Source organism: Acomys minous (genome assembly GCF_964271855.1).
Source record: "Acomys minous genome assembly, chromosome: 16".
In the NCBI taxonomy this organism is placed as follows: domain Eukaryota; kingdom Metazoa; phylum Chordata; class Mammalia; order Rodentia; family Muridae; genus Acomys; species Acomys minous.
The window spans coordinates 25536539-25561078 of NC_140498.1; the positions used below are offsets into that span (position 1 = coordinate 25536539).

The 24540-nt window shown below is 43.0% G+C and overlaps 1 protein-coding gene across 7 annotated transcripts in view; it reads right to left on the minus strand.

Moving 5' to 3' along the window:
- Positions 1 to 430: 430 nt before the first annotated feature.
- EBF1 (EBF transcription factor 1) overlaps positions 431 to 24540 on the minus strand; it is a 395401-nt gene continuing 371291 nt past the window's right edge. For all 7 annotated transcript variants that reach the window (XM_084763355.1, XM_084763354.1, XM_084763353.1 and 4 more), the window contains 5 exons: positions 17561 to 17626; positions 16490 to 16667; positions 15625 to 15804; positions 11679 to 11873; positions 431 to 2625 (listed from right to left, as the gene is read on the minus strand). In XM_084763355.1, the coding sequence (XP_084619481.1) occupies positions 2594 to 2625; positions 11679 to 11873; positions 15625 to 15804; positions 16490 to 16667; positions 17561 to 17626 (651 nt within the window). In that variant the 3' untranslated portion in view covers positions 431 to 2593. The remainder of the gene's footprint in view (positions 2626 to 11678; positions 11874 to 15624; positions 15805 to 16489; positions 16668 to 17560; positions 17627 to 24540) is intronic.

Genomic DNA, 24540 nt, shown 5'->3' on the forward strand with positions numbered 1-24540 from the left:
TGAAAAATCAGCTTTCCTCCCTCCCTTCCCTTACCAACCCCCCCCAACTTCCCTCCCCCTTGCCCTCCCCAACCCATAAAAATCCGCACTCTGACAGTCTAGTGAAAACCATTGAAATCCATACGGGGCATGCACAGTCGCAGCATCGTTAATGATCACTTGCTCTACTAGAAAAAGTAACATTGTCTTAAAGTAACAAAACAGTTCTTTTGTGCTTTTCAATTTCTTTGTTTTTTTTTTCTTCTTTTTCTTTTTTTTTTTCTTAGAATGTTAGTGACGACTGACAGTTGGGGTGCACAGTACAATGTACAGGTGAAATGGATATGATTTGCATTGTTAAGGCATCCAATCTGCTGGTTTATATTTATGTGAAAGACAGAATATACAAGCAGACTTAAGAAAGAAAGTATGTTCATTGATCTCTATGAAGTTTCTCCCCCAAATTTAATGCACAAAATGCGTCACTCCAAAGGGAGAGATACCATGCATATTAATAGAGTAAAACAGCATTTTTGTATGCTTCCAAAGCAAAGGATACATTATTTTTAAATCTACAGAACTAAATACTACAAGAATAATATGCTACTATTTTTTTTGCCATATATTGGAAAAAACTTCTTAACTTACAAATAATACAAAAATAGACAATGGCTTTTGGGTGAAAATAAAAAAAAAATTGAAGCATGGTTTATAACAATACTAAAAATACCTAAAAATTAATTGTTTAAAAACCACATTGAAACAGTTAACACAACCATAGGTGACCAAGCTAAATGCACTGTTCACAAAGCAAACACACACACAAAAAAATAAACTGAGGGTGGGGGGGGGGTGGGAGGAAGGAGAGAAAAGCAATGTACAAATTCCAAAGATAAATACATTATTTATATGGATATTTTACAAAATCCCCATTAAAACAAACAAACAAAAAGCCTTTGAATTGACATTGCAAGTATGTGCAAGCTAAAGGTAGTGCGCTTTTTATTTCTTTGCAAAATATGCAATAAAATCTTTTCGTGTGTATGTGTGTGTGTGTGTGTGTGTGTGTGTGTGTGTGTGATATCGAAACCATCGAAAGACATTAAAATGTATAAATAAAACAACAACTTTGGCAAAAAAACAAATCACAAAAAAAAATCTACAGTATTTATAACTACATACAGAAACAGAAGGGCAAACAAAGAAAAGTCTGCCAGGAGCGCGCCTCCACGGAGCCTCGCTGGTGGCATCTTTGCTATGGTTTCTTTAAGAACACTTCCCAGCTGAAAGCAAAAAGTCCCACAGAAAGCTGAGTTTGAGGCCTCCACCTTATCTTCCTCTCCCCCAGTGTTCTCTCACTGTGAACTCCAAAGCACTTTACCTGTTGACTGACGTTGTAACTTTCTGACCAGGCAGGGTCTATTGGTGCAGGCCCCGTCCCCACCCCTTGTGATTTGGGAGCCTGGAACTGAACCACCTGCCTGCCTGCCTGCCTGCTTGCTTGCTTGCTTGCTTGCTTTTGTCAGTTGTCTTCTTTGAGCTTTTTGAGCCTGGACCTAGAGTTAGCATTTAGGATTCTAGCATGAGTAAGCTGGAATCTCTCGGTGGATGGTGGAGTGCAAGTGAGGTTTTGGCTTGGAAAACTGGCGGGCGTACATGGCATCCTGTGCCTGGACCCTGTCCCATGAAGCCTTGCATGAGACTCTCACTCAGTGCAGGTGCCACCCCACTCTCAGAGGCCACCAGCTCCAGGAGAAGTTGTCATGAGGAAAAGAATGAGATCCAGATTTAAAGATGCAGGTTTCTGGTTTTTTGTTTTTGTTTTTGTTTTTAAACAATCTGTCTAGAGGCACTGGATTTTCTGAGTACAAGGGGGAAATGTGATCACGTATGTCGCTCGGTAACTTTCCAGGCTGCACTTATTTACACAGTTACTTAAGACAACCATACAAAAGAGAGAAAGAAGCTTGCACTGCTAAGGGGTGGCATGTTAAGTTAGATATTGAAAATGCACTGTCTGGGCTAACTACCATTGATATGCTTTAAGGCGCAAAAGCCGACCCTTAGTTTTCTAAAAAGTCTAACTGGCATTCCTATTCTGTCCCATACAAGCTTTTTTTTTTGTTTTGTTTTGTTTTTAATTTCATTTTTCCCTGTTTTTCTTTTTTTTTTTTCCTTTTAGCTTTTTTGTAAATACCACCACTTCATTCTCCCCTTACACAGCTTTAAAAACATCATAAATTAAAACATGGAGTCTTATTAATAATGGCCCTTGTGTGCGGCTTTATGGTTTATAAAAGACAAATGATTGCAGAGTTAAGCTTAAAAAAAAAAAAAGAAAGAAAACAAAAGACGGGTTTGCTTTTTATCAATACAGAATAAATATATCCCCCAGATACTTGGGGGTACAGCTTTAACCAACACCCTGCTCTGGCAGATCCCCTTTCCAATTTCAGTACTTGCAAGGTCGGTGATTTTGTTTAAAAATCTGCAGTTATTGTGTGATTCCTCTTAAAAAGGCCTGAGTTAAAAGTTCCGCTCTGGGACTCATATCAGATTACTTTCGTAGCAGAATCCAACCTCTTCATTGATAAAATTCTTCAAGGCAATTCTTTCACATGGGAGGAACAATCATGCCAGATATCGCTAGGGAAAGAAAAGACAGAAGTCAATGGTTTTGCATCCAAACATTTCACAGGGGAGGGACACACACACACACACACACACACACACACACACACACACACACACACAAAACCTACGCATGACAAGGACAATGGAATAGGAACCAGATGTCCTTGCATCTTCCCACGAATGAATTTTGTCACAAAACATACATCTACTTTATCAAAGAATTATATCAGCATGCCTGTGTATCTCTAAGACAATAGAGTATCCCTAAGCAGTCCTCCAAATCTGACTTCAATTTTAAGACGTAACTGGAAAGTTGCATAGCTTAAATACCATTGGGAAGGACGCAGCCTCAGATTTTGCAAAATAGTGAGAATTTTCAGTTTGTCATTCTGCCGTCCCTCCCTCCCATCACATCCAAAATGTTAAAGAAAGAGAGAAAAGGCCACGGTAACTGCCAACACTTTCTGCTAACAGTCTCGCCTTATGTTCTGTATTAGTAGGAAAATTAAGCAACAGAGCAACCATCTGAGGGCCTTCCCTTCAGCCCTAGCTGGGAAAAGGATATGGCAGCCCCGGCAGGCACTGTTCACAGGGAGAAACAAAGTCCAGGTCTGGAGGAAGCATGGGGTTGCCTGAAAGTGTAGAGTGGCTTTTGTACTCTCAGGATTTCTGGGAGGATTCCCTATGAAGGGAAGAGCTGCTTTAAGTCAACCCAAATTCCTTCACAGAGTTTGGAGCGAGCAGCTGCATAACGGTGTTTGGGAAATTCTGCTTCTCGCCTGCCCACTGCGGAGTGCGTCCCTTGAGATGGTTAATTGTCTTCCTGAATGTCAGCCTCCTTGGCTAGAGCGTGCAGTGAACTGAAGTACTCAGGAGGTGCTGGAAATTTAAATAGCAGTAGATGCAGAAGTATAGAGCCTGGGTTTAACCCCAAAGCAGGTTAACTCTGACTGTCTCCAGTCTAGCTGGGTGACCCTGAGAGTCTTGATTAACTCCTCTGGTCTGCATTTGCTGTTACATCAAATAGACACCATTCCATAAGGCACGCTTTTAACATAAAGGGTGTGAAAAATAGGGGGGGGGCTGTCACTGTAGGAGAAATCCAACAGTGTGGCACCTTGAAAATATACCAAGAGAGATGCCTATGTTAAAATTGAAGACAAAGCTGTCTTTGGTTACTAATGACAACACAGAAAACAGAAAAAAAAAAAAACAACTTTTTTTTTTTAATTGACAAGTCTAAACTTAAATGAACGCTTTCCTTAGTGATTAATGTGTGTGGAAAGTGGACTTCTTTCTCTTCTTTTATCTAAACCATCATGCCTGGGAAAATGTACCTTAAAAATAAAGGAACTGCGTTAACACAGATGGACAGAGGGAGGAGGCCAGGCCATGTGCTGCCCCCACCCACATTACTCTTGCTTCCCTACCCCCACCTCTGACATTTTAGATTCAATTAAAAGAAAAACCCAAATGTATTTTGCCAAACACTTTTTCCGTTAATTTTTAAACCCATCTGTATTCGCAAGGAAATTCAATCCACATGTTTCTGATTCATTTACACGTAAATCATCCAAATGTTGTTTTGCAAGAGCCCTTTTGCAGTCCAAAAGCTCCTGGAGTCCTTTGCTAAACCCTCATAAGCCTTTCTTTCTTAGAAACAGGAAGCCGTCTTCTGCCAAATGCAGCCGACTTAAGCCCCCCACCCCCACCACCCAAGATTTGGGATCAGCTGGAAAATCAGCACCCTTAAGAGCTGAGTGAGCAGGAGATTCCACTGAACTCGAGGGGGCTTAGTATTTAAAACCCCGGGCCTTAACTTGGGAGTGCCAGATGCTGTAGCCTCAGGAGCAAAAATGGTCGTGGGGGTCCCTCAGTGTGCGGGCTCAGTGTGACTTTGGGTCCTTAAGCATCTTTTTATCCAGGCTCCAGGTGGGTCCTCAACCCTTAGTATAGTAGTAGGAATGTAAAGCCTGTGGCCAATAATACTAGTCTCTCTTCCTTTCTACAGAAATCCATACTGTGTATCTGGTGTGGAAGGGCAGTCCTCTGTCCTGGGACAGCTCAGGCAGTGCTACTATGATCTAAAGTGAAGCAGAAAGCTAATAAACCTCTGTTTTAGCCCTTGGATTCTTAGATGTGTCCATCCTAGCCTAGATAGACACTTATCATCTGGGCCTTGAAAATATCCCATGAAGATAGCATGAATTAAAAAAAAAAATCTAAGTAGTATTTTGTTATTTGAGTAATTTGTTATATTAATTAGATTAAGCTTCTTTATTGGGCTAAATGAAAAGGTCCCACCAAGCTCAATGGTATGCTCTGGTACATATTTCAGTTTGATTCTAGTAAATCCATAGACTTGAGACCAGCTGTGCTCTGGACAGGAATGGAGGGGCTGTGGTAGAGGGTGTGCCTTCTGCAGAGGCGTTGTGTTATCCTGGGAAGCTGACTCAATTAGGCTTCTGAATTCTTTAACGAGAATTTAGAGTTGTAGCCTTTTCTAACTTGATTGGCTGGCTTATATATGTTTGCAAATAGCTGGTATAAAGACCAAACATAGTTAAGAGGCAGTATGGGATAAGCATGACTTGTCCCCCACTCTGCCACCTCTTCTAGGCCAGCTCACAGAATATAAGACTAATACAAGCTCTTTCACCCCTTACTCAAGGCCCACAGTTCCTTACATACAAGTTTTTATAAAGGGTTCCTGCAGGCTACATTTTTCTTATACAACAAAATGCTAGGCATTTGTGGCCTGAGTCTGGGCACCTCAAAAGAGGCCCTCCCAATAAAGTAACCCCATTGCGTAACTACACGACAATCCTGGGTCTAGAAGCTGTTTTTCTATCTGCTCTGCAATCTGAAAATTAATTATGTGGGTGAGAGGGATGGGTATGGGAGGCTTGGAATGTCCCAAGAATGCTGCTAGTATGCTGACTCGCTTAAAGCAGAGCCCAGGCAGGTTCCCAGGAGACACCACATTCCCACTGCTGTGTGTCAAGACATCATCACAACTCCACAGTGGCTGTGTCATAGTCCCCAGTGCTGGCTGGGCTGATCATGTTTTCTGAGGAGAACCCAAAAAGCCATTTGTGTTGAAAGGCAATATATTTCCCTTTAAAGGTCCCCCCATTTTGATAAGAACTAAGACAAAGTTGGGGAGCTCTGCGGCATTGGAGGAGACTGGGTGAGGAGGATGGAATCTTCCTTGGCACTACCCCAGGTATAAGAGTCATGAGCTCCTCAGGTGTGGAGTGAGGCGAGGTCTTCAGCAAAGTGAATGTGTCCATAGAGGAGAAAACAACCAAACGCACAAACAATAAAACAAAACCCAGTCCTGTAAAAGTTGCATAGTATTTATGCCCAAGAGGAGCCTGAATGTTCACAAGGTACAAAAGGAGGGGGCGTCCTTTTGTCTTTGTTAGTGGACATTTTGATTCCATGTGATGGCTCTCTCGTGACTCTGAAGTCTCTCCCTCCCCCCACCCCCCCACCCCCCCCACCCCCCCACCCCCCCCACCCCCCCACCCCCCCCCACCCCCGTAGGACTCGGGCTTTGAAGAACAAACATTTTAGAAGAGAACGGACTTTCTTTTTCCACAGACAAGGGCTGAACAAGGCTGGTGACTCAGCCTTAAGTTTGTAAAGGCAGACTTCCTTGGGAGTCGAGGGTTAAGAGTTATAGAAGACTTCATTGTGATATTAGTGGGTAGAGCCTTTTCTAGATTTTTAGCTGTCAATCAAGAGGGCAGCCGCAGTTTCCAGAGTTTTTCACTAATTGGCCTTAGAACGTGGTAAAGAACTCTGCAGGCAAATGCCTTTACCAAGCCAAATGGACAGTTGGCTCTGCACATCTATGGACTCAGCATCTGCACACTGAGCCAATCACAGAGCAGTAATGTGAGGAGGAAAGACATTATAGTAAACAAAATGAGTCAGGCACAGAAAGACAAGTGCTGCTGTCTTCACTTACATGTAGAAGCTACAAAGTTGCTCTCACAAGAGCAGAGACTAGGAAGGGAGGTGGGGACAGAGAGGAATGTCAAAGGATGGTTAACAGGTACAGTGGCTGGGTGAATAAGAGGACAATTAACTTGTAATAGCATAGGAGTGCAGCTGACAGCAACCAAGCAAGTATTTCAAAATAGCTGGTGGAGAAAGCTCACTTCTTTCCTTATAAAGAACTGATAAAATTCACAGGTAACAGATATACTAACACATTGCATATAAAGTACACACATATGAATGTCGCATGTAGCTCATAAGTATATACAGCTATTATGCTAATTTTTTAAATGTTGAGTGTATGTGTGTGTGTGTGTGTGTGTGTGTGTGTGTGTATGTGAGAGAGAGAGAGAGAGAGAGAGAGAGAGAGAGAGAGAGAGAGAGAGGAGAGAGAGAAGGCCAGAGATCAATACCAAGTGTCTTCCTCTATTGCTTCTTGCCATAATTTTGAGGCAGAATCTTTCTCTTACTTGAGCCTTGCTGTTTTAGTTAGACTGGGGCTGGTCAGCAAGCTATGGGGACCCACATGATCTCCCTCCCTTCCTTCTACCCTACACTAGGGTCACAGCCACATTGAGCCAGAACTAGGCTTTGGATGGGTTCCAGGATCTGAACACAGGCCCTTACATTTGCACAGCAAGCCACTTTAAACACTGAGCATTCAACCCAATTAAAAATAAAATTTAAAGATGCAAAATAATTGTGGATATATTGAACATGTTAAAACCTTTTTTTTGTTATTATTTCCTTAGCAATATAGTATGAGAGCTATTTATGTTATGCTATACTGCATTCATTAGATATTATAAGTAGCACAGATGATTTGAAGTTCATATATAGACACTATACCGTTGATGTAAGGTATCTGGACATTCATGCACTTGGGTATTTATACCAGCACTGAGCCTGTGTCCCTCTGGAAACTGAGGGCTGTCTACAGTCATTTCTGTTTCTCTGCATGGTATCTCAGAGCACTTAATGTCTTATAAAGGGCAAATCTCTCTACCACAGAGACCCAGTAAGACCTTCTTTCTAAATTTGACCACAACAATTTGACTCCTTAGCCAAATGTCTCCTGAGGATGCAGAAGTGTTGAGACAAGAGTTGCTTTGTCCTACAAACGTTTCATCTCAAAATTTCAAAAGTCTCCATTACAAGAGAGATACGATAGATCCTGTGAACCACAAAATAGACCCAGAGAGGCATAGAGTTTAGGAGCAAAAGCCTCATTTTTTTTTTAGCCTTCTTCCTGCTTCTGGTACTGCTATCCCATGCGACTGAACCTTGTCAGGGATGCCACACGTCATCAGGGATTTGACTGCTTATACTCTTGGCACAGGTGCTTCTCAGATGAAAATCATGCTCTCCCTGGGATGGAATCCTAGTTACTTTTTCATCTGAAAAACAGGTCACATTCAACTTGACTATGAAATCATCTGATTCTGCCCCGTACTTCACACTAACTGTGGGATTGTGTCTTCCCAAATATAGAGCAAGTTTTCTTTTTGGGGGGGGGGGTGGCAAGTTTTCAAAATATTGAGACCTTGGTCCTCTACATGGACCTAACTTGCTGGCTCAAGTATAACATGGCAAGGAAGCCTGTAGGCTAACAGAAGAGAGTGAATGCTTGAGGGCCAAGCCCAGGGCTCTTCTATCTGCTAACTGAATGACTGTGGACAAGTCATCTCAGCTCCATGCGTCCGTGTACACATCTATAAAGTAAATGAGCTCTGCAGCCACCTGAAAGGGCAGTAGGGAGGAAGCCTCATGTCCGTGCATAAGCCAGGCTGGGAGCAAGCCCTCCCCCACTCCATCCTCATCACCGCACTCAGGCATGTGCCTTTCTCCTCCAAGCAAAGGGGTGGTGAATGATCAGGATTTCACCAAATGGAGACTGTTCACTTAACAGTCATAGTTGGGGGTTTTAAAAATGTAAACAGTCTAAATGTGTCCTATCTATGTAGGAGGAGAGGCTTTATGTGTGTTTCAACACATCTAGTCTTCTTTACATGGTCAATGCCCTTAACCAACTCTTTCTTACTCACTTGCCCTATCTGTATGAATGATCACAGTTCTGAACTGGGTGAGTTAATGTGAATGTACTACCATAGGTCGTAACAGACAGAGGAGGCACAGAACAATGCTGAGATCCTTATCCCATCTCTGGAGACCATCTAAGTCCTTTTTCCGTGGGAAAAGAGAAAAATGAGCCATGTCTGAAAATCCACTGTCAGGTCACATTTCCCAGTGGACGGTCTAAGATCTGTGCAAAAGAACTCTGAACAAAAAAATGGCGGAGTTGGCCTATGACTAGGTCTCCCTGCCCTGCTGGAGAGAATGTAGTAAGATGAGAGTGCAGGTTCCAGGGTAACCCTTCATGAATGCAGGCTGGAGAAATAGTGTCAGGAAAGTGATCTTGGTTAATTAAAATTATCTTTTCCCATTCACGTTTCCACTGTTGTCATGTCTTCAAAGTGTAGATAGTTAGCATATGACAGTATTGGGGGAACAAAACAATATGGATTATAGGAGAGTTCAGAAATAATGTCCCATCAAGGACACGTCCAACTAGATGGTAAAGGCACAGTCATGTATAGCAGTATGTCTTGGTTACAGCCCATGCCTTCTAAGGTCAATGCCCCTTTGCTGTTAATCACAGTCCTCCTTGCATCCTCTTCCTGATATCAGCTGTAAATGTGTTGGCTAGTTTTGTGTCAACTTGACACAAACTGGAGTAATCTGACAGGAAAGAACCCAATTGAGAAAATGCTTCCAAAATATTGCGCTGTAGGCAAGTTTGTAGAGCAATTTCTTAATTAACGATCAACGAGGGTAGGCCCAGCTCATTGTGGTTGGTGCCATCTAGGCTGGTTGCCCTAGTTTCTACAATAAAGCAGGTTGAAGAAGCCATGGTGAGCAAGGCAGTAAGTAGCACCTCTCCATGGCTTCTGCGCCAGCTCCTGCCTCCAGGTTCCTGCCCTGTTTGAGTTCCTACCCTGACTCCTTTTGATGATGACCTTCTTAATGATGTGGAAATGTAAGCTGAATAAACCCTTTCCTCCCCAAGTTGCTTTGGTCATGGCATTTCATTACAGCAATAGTAACTCCAACTAATACACTAACCAAAGCTTATACTGACAGCTTAAAAGAATAAAAACCTTACCCTCTCCATACTTATCACATCATGACTCCGATCTATATGAAAGTTTGGTTGTTCGAGCTTGAGAAATAATGAGAGGAGACATTTATTTTTTTTAGCTGGTAGAGAGTGAAATCTGACATGACTAGGAGGAGACAGAGTATTTCCTAACTTGTCTACCTGGCCTGAAATGTAGTTCTAGAGTAAAGCATTTTCCTCTTTCCTTTAAGATGATGGACTGGTAAGTATATATCTCATTGATGGACAATTATTATAGGTACTGACTCTGCTATGCCAAACCATCTGCCCAGAGGTACTGAGGAATGTTCAAAAAAAAAAAAAAAGTTCTGCCGGAGATGGAGAGGAATAACGGTGTGTCGCTTAGTCTCTGGGGTTGTGCCATTTAGGTTCAGTCTCGACTCCGGTGTGTCCTCACTATGTCCCTTGAGTAAACTAAGTTTGAATGTACCCTTCTATACATTGAAGGTAATACTGAACTCTGAGAGTCTTGGGAGAATCAGTGTGTGCTTACTTTGGCAGAAAGTACCCAGAATATAATATGTGTCTAATATGTTAAATGGGGCATACACTTCCATATGAGAAATAAAGCTAGGAAATCCCAGGTGTGTCACAGCCCTTCTGCCCACTCTCTAACCTCCACGGCTGCCCTTTATGAGGGACATGCTGGCCACTGAAGCTGAGGCTCTGTGGTGAGCTGTGCAGGGCAAGGATTAAGGACAGAATCCTATGGGGCTTTCTTCACCTCCACCTCCACGGTCTGCCTGATGTCTGTGACCTGTATTCGCCCTCCCTAAGCTCCATCATCTGGTACTGTGCTGATCTAAGGGCCCCATACCTCATCAGGACATTGTAGGGATTAAACAGATAAAGCCAGCCCTGTACTTAACAGAAGAGCACCTGACTTATTGTTTGGTGTTCAATAAATGGTGGCTGATTATTTTATTGATCTTATTTCCCTGCAAGCTGCCTTAGAAATCTGGGATACATTCTTGGAAAGTGTTAGGCTCTGAAAACAGATGAATTTTTAACCTGATTTTGAAGCCGGTGACTGCCACACACCAGATGGGAGGAGTTAAGCAATTTTGCTCCTGCTAGCTACCTTGAGTTTTCTCTTCTTTAAGGTAGGGGCTGTGAGCATTTGTGTCATCATCCTGCTGCAAGGGACACACGAGGTCCCCAAAGCCAATCCTATTCACATAAGAAGAATGTGAGAAAAAAAAAAGCAGGCATAGTTATAAAGTTGGATTTTTTTTCCTCCCTCGATGAATGAGAAAGACAGCTCAAAGCTGGATGGTTCTGCCACTTCTCATATTGTGTAGTGAGAAGGAGATAAGCCATTTTAATATGAACCAGAACATTCCAGTGGTTCCAAAGAGGTCTTTGATGTTTGTAATACTGGTGCATGAGAGGCTCTGAGTGGACTGTGGCTGTCCCCATCCCTGTCACCTCCTCACACAGCCTCATCCTGACACAAGCTACAGAAAGAAAAGGCTGAGTGACCTACTTCAGGGAAAGGCCCATCCTAGGAGAGACCCTGCCATGGATAAGATGATAGTATCTACAAAACACTGGTCTAATAAAAGCAACAACAGAGAAGGAGGAAAGAGACATGGAGGCATTAGAAAATGGCTACAGTGTTCTCAGGCAACGACTGAGCCTGAGCAGAGCTCCTGAGGCAGGAAAGAGGATGTCTCAGACACTGTCACAGAGGAGGCAGGAGCAGGACTAGAACCTGGGACTAGAGATACGAACACAGAGGCAAGGAGGAGCTAGGGCACAGAGGAGCTGGTGGGCCCAGGGCTTGACCGCCATCCACACCACACACTCCCAGCAGCAGTGAGACACCTGTTCAGACCTCCGCAGGCTGAAATCCCAGGCCTCTGGGCCTGGAGCTCACCTTGCAGGCTGTTCCCATTGGTGCTGGTGCAGGTGGGAGGTGGGGAGGTCTGGGGTCTGACGACTGGTGCAAACGCACTCTTCTGTTTCACGGCGGAGACCATGTTGGCTGGTGAGAAGGAGAAGATGCCCGAGGAGCTGCTGCAGTTGGAGGGGAGGCTCGTAGACGAGGCCATGGTGGGGCTGGATGGCACAACTGAGAACAGCAATGAGAGACGAGAGTTACATCCAGAAGTGACGGGGCTTGTGTAGATCTGTCCCGGCCACTCTGCTGTGACCGTTCTTGGGCAAGACCCTCCCTGAACTCTCCGGACGCTGCCCAGTTGCAACAATTGATACTTAGCATGTGCTTCCTTCAAGTTAGCGTGACCTGCGTGAGTTTATCCTGGGCCTATTGCGTGCCCAGTGGTGTGCTAGTCAGTAGTGTCGTAGTTGATTTCCGTGTGAGGAACCGGTGTGGCACAAGAGGGATCAGGGCAAGAGCAGCCATCTCTAGGGAAGCAGAAGCGACCAGGGAGAGGACTTCACAATGAGTTGCCCTGGAAAGCTTTCCACCTCTGTCTTAAATATGGTGCTAACATAGCATCTGGGGGGAGGGGGGTACAGAGGAGACAGGGGGAGGCTAGTTTTAGCAGGCATGGTCCACCGTTGAAGGAATGGGACCTGCGAGGAAAAGAGGGGCATTAAATGTAAAGCCAGCCCCGCGGCTTAAGGCTCAGGCAGGCAGAGGTATGGATAAGCCTCCTTTCTCTCCAAGAAGTTATAAGGGAGAATAGGACTGGCCCTGGGTGTTCTACCACAGACTCCAATAGGTAGAAGGCCAGGTAAACCAGAAAATCACCATGAGCCACATCGGCGGGGAATGCATAACTCTAAGCCCAGGCTCCAAAGTCTCTCTTTTCACTTCCTATGGAGCTCTCCACAAACGTTTGTGAGGTTATAGCAGGGGCTGTGACTCATGCAAATCCTGCCTGGCTGTCATGGGGGATTCAGACAACTCATCCTGAGAAAACTCTGGCTATCTTGGCTGCTTCAGGAGGCTTTGCACAGCGTCAAGGCTAATTTTCTCATGCACAGCCTTCCTTTTTCCCCTACGTCCTAGATACTCCTATATTGTTTATTTAATAAACATCACATATTGTTTTGTGATACACAAGATCCTTTAAAATCTTGTCATCTTGTCATTGACAGAATAACATAAGGCTAGGGGCTTATGACCTTTTTAATTAATTTAATTTAATTTAATTTATTATAATTGATTCAGATTACATCCCGATTGTTATCCCCTGGCTTGTATTTTCCTGTTTCTACCTTCACTCCCTCTTCTGCTCTATTACATTCCCCCTTTAGACCTCTGACAGAAGGGACCTCCCTTCTCCACCGTATGACCACAGCCTATCAGGTCTCCATTCTCAACTTCTTATGGAAAAACTAGAACCCAGAATAGCTAAAACAATCCTGTACAATAAAAGATCTCCCATAAGAATCTCCATCCTGCATCTCAAGCTGTACTATAGAGCAACAGTAATAAAAAGGGCATGGTACTGGCATAGAAATAGGCTGGTTCATCAATGGAATCAAATCAATGACCCAGAAATAAACCCACACACCTATGGACACTTGATTTTTTTTTAACACATAAGCAAATTAGAACTGGGAAAGTAGTTGAGAGAATTGCTCAAGGGCCACAGCTGGCTTGTAGTGAATCCAACTCAAACATAGTACTCTTTCCACTGCACTTCCTGCAAAGGGATCATCCTCAAAAGGAAAAGTCCACCAGATCTGAAGAGCAGTCTAGGTCAGGTGCTAGGCCTCATAGCTTTGGCAAGGTTGAGATACAGGGACCAAATCAGTCATAGGCAAGGGTTGCCATCATGGTGAAATGGCCTTTTGTCATCAGCCCAAGGCAGCAATGGGTCCAAATGGGCCAAATGCTTCCTGGAGGAGGATGGAGAGGGAGGCCCCATCTACACCTCAGAGTTCTCCCCAACATTTGCCAGACTGTACTTCTTCTTTTAATGAGACCAACACACATCTCCTAGGGTTTGTAAATGCGGAAATGCGCTCAATAATAACACCCATTTAAATTGCAAAATTCCTGCACTGGAGGTTTGATTTTTAAATATTCTTAGACTTGAATTCCTGCTGGCTCACTGAGGAAGGCAATTAATCTCGTTGGCAAATGTGATCATTATGTGTATTTAGAGGTGGGGAGTTTGGGGGCGCAGTTAACAAGAAAGGGGTGAAATATAGCGCAACATTGCCATTTGTTACGGCATTATTAGTTACTAGCAGCCACACCACAAAGTGTGTTCACCAGAAGAATGTCTTGTTTTATTTTATTTTTTATTCTGTCAGAATTTTTCAACATGAGTGGTTTATGAATAATTAAATATTACAGAGGCAAAAATTCAAATCAGCTGTGCTCTGTTTATTGTTTTATTTGCATTTATGCAGATAAACCATCCCATCTGAGGGTCTATTTCAGAATTTAATACTATATTTGTGAGCGCTGAGGAAATCAATTAATGGAAATTAAATGTTCAAAGTTTCTCAGACTGACAGATGTGATCGCAGGCAGAAGTCACTGGGTGTCCTCACAGGCCCGGGAAGGTGATCAACTCCAGCCCCTAAATTGAATCACTACCATATAGCAATTAGCTTATTGATTTAATTAAGAATGCCACCTTTTAATTTTCAGGTCATGATTGAAACATTTTCTGACTGAGTAGCTAGGAGAATGCTGAGGAATGGATCTTCAATAAATCAAAACCTAATGCGAAACTGACCCCAATGTTGGCTGGTACACAGAATTGGTACATGCAGACTATATGGCAAATTTTATATGTTCTACAAATGGCCAATTCTAAATGAAGAATTCCCTCAGAAATAGCTCAGGGCCAGGATGGCCTGTTTACCTTCAAGCTGTTAGTCACAAACCACACATCAGTACAGGGACAGCACTGTTTTCTGTACTTTAAGCTAAGATTCATGAATATGTTTTCATTTTGCAACCCAGCCTTGTTTCTCTTCAAATGTCTATGCATCTCGCTGCATTTTATACATCTGAAGAACTCTCTGGAATGTTCCATACGAACTTGGACATCTATGGAAAGGTCCTTAGACGGAGATCAAGAGATTTTGGGAACAGAGTCTATGACATTTTATAAAGGAAATGCCAGTTTGCTGAGGAGCCTTAGATGTATGTATTTATATATAAAGATGCTAATTTACTGCGTTATTTAGGTACATTTGAAGTGGTGTGTCCAAACAAATCCTTTAAGCTAAACTTCTTTAAGGTAGGAACAGGGTACCTACTGTTCCTACTTTATTCTTTCTCTGTGTGTATATAAGGGTGTTTTATCCGTCCAGATTTTTGTGAAAAAAAAAATCATATCTGGATCTGTTTTTTTTTTCTTTTTAAGAGTATATTATGCACAAAAAGGAAAATAGAAATATCAGAAAACAAGTTCTGTTATTTAAAGAGGGTGGTCTAGTGTTGCAGCATCAGGGTACTGACTTAGATTTCCAAATGCCTCTCTCTTGTGCCAGGCTTGAGGACCAGATTCTGGCAAACATCATCTTATCTAGGTTCCCCAGCACTGGTGGAGGTGTGGTCTTAATGATTCTTCTCTTACTGATGAGAATAATGAGGCATGGGGAGGACTTAACCAGAGGCCTCCGGATAGTAACCTCTAGAAGTGGGTGGTAACCTCATTGCTGTCTGATCATAAGCATGCGCTCTTGGGATGACATCGTGTGTCTACTTTTGTGCAAGGTGGGAATGCAGAGATCACTGGTGGAGAGAATGGTGCTCAAATACTGAGGGTGGCAGGCTGGGGGTGGGGGTGGGGCTTGTACCAAGTAGCCATGCCCAGCTGGCCTCTCTGCATGGTGCTAAGCTCCGCAAGGGAAACACACAGGACTCAGGACGTACACCTACTTACTGGCATAGGGTGAGTTGGCAGCCGAGCCATTGAGGAAGGTTGGGGAGCCGCCCAAATTGGACATGGCAGCAGAGCCATAGCCGTTCATGCTCGTGGTGACAGAGTTATAGTTGGTCTGCTGTGGGGTGGTGCTCGGCACGTACCCATGTGGTGACACACTGCTTGAGTTGCGGGTGAAACCTGAAAAGTCAGGGGGAAAACCAGGGGTCAGGGGAGCATTCAGATGGTGCACTGTTGAGAGACCTGGGGTATTAGGGAGGAATATCTCCGTTATTACCCCTGCCCCCTCACACACATACACACTGCAACCGAGAGGGAAAAGACCTGATGATTCATGCGCATGGGTTGGTGGTGCTATCTCTGTGATTAAAATGGGAAGCTAGCAAAGACACATTTCTTAGGAGATCATAAATACTTAGCAGAGCTGTGAGAAGTGGCAATGCAGGGCCTATAAATTATCATTTGGGAGCAGGAATAAATCCCAATCTAAGAGATGTTCCCCCGAGTTAACAGGTCCCTCTTCCCTGGGCAAGAGTGATGTTTTGTGGCCTACGAGAACTTTAATTCCATCCCTCTTTGTGATCTGTCATTCATGATTTATGGTGAAAAGTTGGATGTGGAGATGGCTGAATGCATGCACACATTCTTTCTAGCCCCCTACTAGGTCTCCAGATGTGAAACTAGAAACAAGATCCTACAATAATACTCAATACACACAAGTGAAGAATCTCTTTTGGGAAAAAAAATTGTTTTGTTTTGTTTTGTTTTTTAAATTATTTGATGTCAAGTAAATGGCAGGGGTGGGAGCTTGGGTTTGTCAAGGGGCAGGGAAAATGGAGGGGAGGGAAAGGAGCAGGCTGCTGACCTTGATTGGTGGCTTGTGATGCCTCGGAGACATTCACAGCCAGTTGTCCACTGAAGGAGTTCACTCCCATCATCCCTGCATGGACCGAAGTGTTAGCAAGGGCCGGGAGCTGGTTGTGGTTGCGAGGGACGCTGTACAGAGCCTCTGCGATGTCAGCAGCTCTCTTCAGGATAATCTCCTGAAAAGCGAAAGGCACGTGATTGTGAGCGACCCTGACTCCGGCGGCTCCCAGCATCCCCTCTGTGCTCCCTCTCTGACAAATCCCATGTGCAGAGCCTTCAATGGTCAACTGTGTTACTTTTCTGTACCTGGGTGACACACCTGTGATGTCAAGTTTCACTATCCTGGCCACATCGTAGCTGGGGAAACTGAGGCTGTGAAAGGCAAAATGCTAACTCTAAAACATTTCACTTCTCTAGAGAGCTGAGACCCAGAATGCCAGTTGCTTGACTGCAGCCTATTGTTGACAGTGTATGACAGCACTGTGGGATTTCCCTTCTCCTCCACACATGGGAACTTAGGACCTGCAATTCATGTTCCCTACTTCCATGCAAGGAAGCCGACGTCTGAGGATGTGTACAGCTGCTTTTTGAGTAGTGAATTCAGGGAAGGAGGGGAAGGAGTGGGATTGGCCAGTCTAGGTTCCTTAGGGGCTTCAGTTCTTTGCATACGGTTGCTCGATAAAGCATGGATTTGGGCCTTATTCTATATTTTAAGAAAAGAAATTAAACCCTTCTTTCTCCTAAATGTGCCGGGAAATAATAAAATAAAACGCAGTAGCTCTCTTCTTCAGTCCTGAAGCACATTCCCAGCCACGATCCCTCTTTAAAGGGAGCACGTTTTTTTTTTCCAGAAAGGGAAGTGATTCAGTAGAAAAGGCAATAGAAGATTTGCAAAAGCAGGAAGGGCTGAGCAGCTCCGTGACATGTCACATCCCAGATCCTTAGGTTCTCAACACATAAGTACTGCTTTCATAATTTAAAAAAAAAAATGCTTGCTCATAGGATAAGGACTCAGATGTTTCGTTGCACGAGGAAGCATGTCTTTAAGTTAGAGACAGGGAACACTCACCTGGTTGTTGTGGGGCATCCCGTACAGAGCTTCAACAAGATCTGCAGCCCTTTTAAGGATCACTTCCTGTCAAGGAAAAAAAAATAGATGTAGGCTTCTGAAGGGTAGCAGAGTGTCCTTTATCTTTCACATTATACCATCGCCATCCGTCTGGCCATTCTTTGCCAAGGCACAGTTGTAAAAGCAGTAGCTTGGGGCTCCCCAGAATGGTGTTAAGTCACCAATTTGTCATTGTTCCTATACACACTTAATTGAGTCAAAAGGTGAGACTCACTGGTACTGCAAGATAAAATACATCACTCAGCCATCTGCCATAGGCACGATGAAGCACTCATATGTTTATTGCTGAATACAATTGCATGGTCATTTGCTAGATTACTATAATCGATGTCATTCAGTACATGGTAGGAATCCCTAAGATGTGTTTATTTTGTACTTAATTGCTTATTTTAGAAACCATGACCTTATCAGACAGGTCATTGTCGAGGAATGTCCAATCAATCTTCAGCCACTAAGGAAGCATGTAGCCTTAAGCTTCTTTTGTTTGTCTCTCTTGTATGGCAGAGCTATGAGGGCATGGTCAAGAAGCTGACCCCTGAAGGAATACGATGCCGATCAAAGGCCCTGGGGAAGTCTCCCATCCCTAGAAGCCCCCACTGTGCCAGTATTCATGACTGGTAGCCTTGATTTCTTATGCTGCAATTCTTTGCTGTTTCTGTAGCATTTGTGTTTCTTCTTTGTTGCTCACTCGTTCTCCTCCTAGGTGCTTTACTTCTCATTCAAGTTGAAGAAAAAAAATAACTCCCTCTTTTTACTAAGATTGGCTTCCATGTTTGGATTACATGGGTCTAATCAATGGGGGCATTCTACGAAAACACACATTTGGACAGACATTAAGTCATTCTTTCTCCAGGTCACCTGATTTGTCAACAAATCCATCTACACTGGCATGAGGAATAGGCGATAGCAACACTGATCTTGGCACTGGTTAAAAAAAATGGGGGGAGGGGATCAGCAAAGAAACCCCTGCAAGAATATAAGGTAGAGAGGTGATTTCTCGGATCTGTTTACTATAGTTCAGCGTTGGTATAAAGTTGCAAACAGAAGTATAACTTTAAAATCGGGGGGCCTTGGAATCAGAGTGGGAAAGTAGCGCTGCTCAATTTTCATATGCTCCAGACACTGATCAGAAAATAGGGCTGTAATTGCATTCATTTCGCTGTCACCGTAGCCTCTTCAAAAATCCTTGAACAACTTCTCTAAATGACAAGCTTTTAGATATATATTAGCATTTTTTCAATTTGAAATTCTCCACAATATAAGATAAAACAGTTGTCATAGTGCAGTAACTACTTATCACATATGTAATGTCCTAAATTCAAAAATGAGATAGGGGAGTTTCTACTTCCCGATAAACACGGATGCGTATCTTAAGCTCCCAGACCCCCCCTCCCTCCCTTTTTCTTAAACAATTCAGTCATTTGTCGTGGGTACAGAGTGCAGTGGGTACAGAGAACAATATAATCAATGGAATTTGAACCAATACATCTAAAATCAGCCCTTTACTTTTTAATACAAGCTACAAGACAATTCCCCACTTTTTGTTTGCAGTAGTATACCACCACAGCAGTTAATAATTGACCGTGACCACTAAACTCGGTGCCCAGATCAAGTGCAGCCAGTACGGTTTCCACAAAACCTCATGGCTTTATCTGGTTCTGAGGAAAAATTAAAACAAAACAGCACCAACTTATTTTCACTTGTTAAAAGATTCACCATCTCTGTGTCCACGGTCACATATTTCGGCAAATAAACATTTATTTCAATGTTTGGGCTCTGCTGGGAAGGTGTTACTCTCCTTTTGTTTTTTGGGATGAAAAGGAATACACACACACACACACACACACACACACACACACACACACACACACACAAATCTTCTGTTTGTCAAACTCATGGCGCAGTATAGAAAAGTGGTGAGTTTCAGCCTCCAGCAGTGTAATCGGAGCTTGTAGCCACTCTTTTTATTTTCATTAATTTCACAAAATGAGGGAGGGTGTGAGTTCAGAAAGAATGCCAAAATCATAGAAAAATCTTACAAATCTGAAAAACTGCTTTCATTTTTGGTGACCAAATTTTTCAGTGATTTTATCAACCTGGTAGTTTATTTAGTACCAGAAGCTGGTCATCATTTCACCATTTTGAAAGTGACGCACATAGATTTTTCCCCCTCCCCTCGCACTGGATCCTTTCAGCTCTCAGTATCACTGTCTTTGATTCATGATGGTGGGGCTTGATTTTCTAACTCAGCACATGGTCACAGGCATGGCATCAGTATAATGTCACTTCAAGCCATCACCCGAATTTCAAGGAGAATGGACGTAGATTTCTTGTCTAGAAAGCTATGTCCTTAAATGAGACTTCACCTATCTGAAAACATCCTTCACCACAGTATCAGATTTGGGGGTTTAGGGAGACCCACATTTGCTTAGCCCTGCCAACTTGATTAGGTTTCTGTTAGTTATTTGTGCAAATGGGGAGGAAGAAAGACATTCCTGGGTCCTCCGCGAGTTAGTGCCACAGACCTGCAAGGTGCCTGGATTTCAGAGACCAGAAAATTGCTCTCACCTCCATGTCATTGCGTTCCCAGGGAACTAGCCCCCAAGCGTGTTTGTGTTGGGGATCTAATATATTGCCTTTCAATCAGAGCTGAGAGCCACTGAACACAGAGACAGAACATGAGGAACAGGTCAGGAAAGCAATAAAGATTTTACAGAGCTGTCCAAGGTGCTAAATTTACTCAATAATGGGTTTGGCACCATAGTGTTAACCTCTCATTTACTACCAGTTTGAGGGACTAAATTGAAGTAGCTGACTTCATTTACCTTGAAATGTATATTTTATGACATTATGTAAGTAGATTGAAAGGGCACTGCAGTTTTAACAATTTAAAGGCTAAGGCATGTTTAAGATGAAACTTGAATATTTATTGTATATTGCACTTAAAGTATATAGAATGTTAAAATGTATTGATTAAATTTGTAAAAGGCATTATAAAAATGACAGGTAGTATAAGAGATGTATGTCTTTTAAAATCAAATTGACAGTGTGCGCTATCTCTTCTGTGGCCACAAGTGTAATTTTTTTGCAGTTTTATATGGTAATTTGAAAAATCTGTAATTTCGCATTAGGAAATGATTGAGTCTAAGATTTTTTATAAAAGGAAATTTCCCACTAGGGGAACAAGTGGATATTTCATATAGTATTTTGTCTTGGAAATTGTTCCTCAAGTTCTATTTGTGTGGCATTAGGTGGGAGTGTAGTAGACAGAGGCTTCAAGTCTAATATTCAATTTCAATATTTCTAAAAAGAAAAGGTACTTGGCTAGTACTAACATCTATTTTTCAAGGCATTCACTTGTCAGAGAGATTTTTCTCTTCTTTTCATAATGATAAAATGTCCCCCTGTTCATATTCTTAAACACGAGGGTAGAGATTAGAGTCTTCCAAGATAATTAATCCTATACTTGGATTTCAAAACAAAATCCCATTGGAGAATAAGGAAGATGTCCTGAGTACCCTGAACATTGCAAGTCTCCAGAGCCTCTTTTAAAGACTTAATGCTTGTTCTCCAACTAAAATTCTGAGTCGGACATTTTTTTTTCCTCTGCATGGCCCTCAAGTGTTAAAGAAACAGAGTGTTTGCTCTTAAAAACAACTTCCCAATGATCTATTTCCTCTTACAATCACAGCTGTATTCTCCTGCCCTTCAGTGGTCATGAAGTAATGATGGCACAAATAGAGGGTTTGGAGGGGAAGAATAGATGTTACTAAGTCTACTTGGGGGGGGGGGGACAGTAACAAGAACACAGTAGAGACTCAAAGGGGAGTGGGCTTCCAGGAGAAGTCCATTTTGTTCTATGCTTTAACCCAATCAGGTAGTGAGTTGTTTCTGAGCTTCCTGTGACCTGTGAGTATCATTATCCGTCTACTCTGAAGACTTGTTAGCCTCCCATAGTTGAGCTTCAGTGTTCTACAAGGGTTACCTTCATCCTATGGCCAGTCTAGTCCAGCCAGTCACCTGTCCCTGTGGTCTGGAGAGCTCCTCTCAGTTTAGGTTTAGGCATCCCTCATGAGCCTAGAGGCAAGATGGTGAGCTCCTTCTTTGCTATCTCCTTACCTAATTCTTCTTTGGAGTAACCACCTGCAATACCTCCCACTCCCCCAGAGACTGAGAGTACCAATGGTGGGGTAGTAATGGCAGAGAGAGAGAGAGAGAGTGAAATACAAATTCATCCGGCCTTCATCGAGAGCCTCTCTAAAGCTGCTGTTGATAACCCCTTTGGCAAATGAAGAAATGGCAACTCTGACAAGTCAGCTGCTTTTCTCTGAGTGTACACAGCTGATGAGTACCTGAGCAGAGATTCTACCCCAGGACTGTTACACTTAAGAACCTGAGGCCTGGCTGGGCGTGGTGGCGCACACCTTTAATCTCAGCACTCAGGAGGCAGAGGCAGGTGGATCACTATGAGTTTGAGGCCAGCCTGGTCTCCAAAGCAAGTCTAGCACAACCAAAGCTACACAGAGAAACCCTGTCTCCAAAAACAAATGAACAAACAAGCAAACGAACCTGAGGCCTTGACAGCTATTCTAATCCATCAGAAATTATTTTGGCTTTCCTGCTACCCCCATTCGTTTTGTTCTTTCCTCTCAAAAATAATCTTGCCCATACCACCCGGATCTACACAGTGAATGCTGTAAGTTATGTTGCTCTGGTCTGAAAGATACAAGCCTTCACTGTCCACTACTAGATGGTAGGCCCTTTTCTAACCTTCTAAAGCAATGCTCAGCAACACCCAGGTCCTGAGGAGATTCCTGGGGAGGAGTCCACTCTAAGATTTCATCACTGATCTTCTCAAAGTGCACATCTCATTTATATTGATACACCAGTGATATATTTACTGAAACTCATAAAAGCACAAGAGCAGAATTTTGTATTCCATTTGCTGACTTTTAATCCAGTGTGGAAATTCCCAAAGGTTGAGTTCTGATCACTGTATTCTTTTTAACATCGCTTTTTCTCTTATGAATTTGCTCTTTCATGCCTGCTAGCTTGCAGTTACATTTTTAATGCTGTGGTTAATAGAATAACCCATGTAAGGACATTATCTCAGGTTATCAGTGTCTAGTGACATGAGTCTGGTCTTAGTATATGTCAGCTTTTTATTAGCTATATTCTCAAGCCATTAAAAAAATACATAGTTCTTCACACATTCACAGAATACCACCTCAGTGACCTGGAATGTCATGTCAAATATGCAGACACAGCCAGCTCATCTTTCTTTTCATTTCACGACAGTAAAATCTGTAGTGATTATTTTCCCCTACCATGGGAATCGTGTCTTTTCATTTGGCCTCAGATGTACAGCTAATACCCAAAAAAAAAGAAGGTTGTGCAACTGGCTATGCACGCATTCACTTGTAAATCCAGCTCAACGTTTTGAGTGATGAGCAGGGAAGATGGCCTGACCTTGCTGTCCTTCACAGCACACATAAGGCAACTTCCTCAGCTAAGGGATAACCACTCGTTTAACTCAGATATTTTAATGTTTCAGAATTAGGTTCTGAGACTCTGGGAACTCATAAGGGATGCATCCATCGGTCATGGCAGAGGACAGCCTATGCCACCTCCTCTACTACCCCAACCATAAGGTTAACATTTTGAGGGAAGCAGAAGATAACAGAAGACAAACATGACAGGCTTCAGTGATCAAAATCAAATTGATTCAAGTGATTCCAGAAGAAAAGAAAACTCCTAATCATTTCCTGTCACACCGCATCCCTCTGACACCCGTACAGCACCGATCCTTTTCTCTTACCAGGGAATTCAGAAGGCAGTGGGCCAGAGACAAGAGATATAAAGTGAAACAGACTCATTTCTGCCATGTAAATGATCAGCACCTATTAAGGAAATCAGTACCAATTTCCCTGGGGGGGCCTCACTACGGGGTTTATTGAAGGGCCCAGATTTTGTTCAGCTGACTAGATTTGTGGGTGTTGGCTCCTTCCCTCCTTGTTTCAGAAAGCCTGGGTGACAATATCGATTGCAGAGCCCCAGTGGTGAAAACCTGATTGGAAGTTTTCAGGCTCCTTTCCCCCACCATGCTGGATGCATCAAGCACAGAACACCAGCTGTATTGAGATGTGTTTCTTTGGAGGATAGGTTTATAACCTAACTTCCTCTATGTTTATTCAGCCAAATGGAAAATTCCATAATGGGAGACTCTGCATTCTAAAAACTCAGGGTAATGAGGGCAGTGAGGAGATGGGTGAGACAAACCAAAATAACACTTGGGCACTGTTCAGTTTCCTATCCTCTGAGGCATTCCTCACATTTTTTCATTTTTCTTGTAATATGAGACTTCTTGAAAGAGAGCTTTTCCCGCACATCATTAGAGGCCCTCGGTGTCACACTTTAACACTCTTTACTCAGAAGCCCTGTGACTGAGAAGAGTCACTTACATTTAGCATGGATATAATTAAGCATGTTTCTGTTGAAAGGGGCACTCTCATTATGGCTAAGGACCACTTTAGAGTAAATTGAAATGGAAAGGAATAGCACAGAGGAGGTGGAGGTAGCAAGTGGATATTTCCAGGGACGCATAAAATGCCAAATGTGTAACAATTAGATTTTACAGCTCTGCACTCTAAAGACTTCAAAGTGTTTTATTATATAAGAAGACTCAGCCGGTACCGCAGCAATGGCTCAGTCAGGAAAGAGCTTGCCTCATCAGCATGAGGACCTAAGTTCAAGGCCCAGACTCTATAAGCCAGATATAGTTGTTTATGCTTGTAAGCCCTGGGCTTGCAAAGCAGAGGATAGATCCTTGGGGCTCTCTGGTTAACTGGCTAGCAAAAACGGGATCATGAGGAGTCCAGTGAGGGACCCCTTGTCTCGTAGACAGCAAAGAAGACACCTAG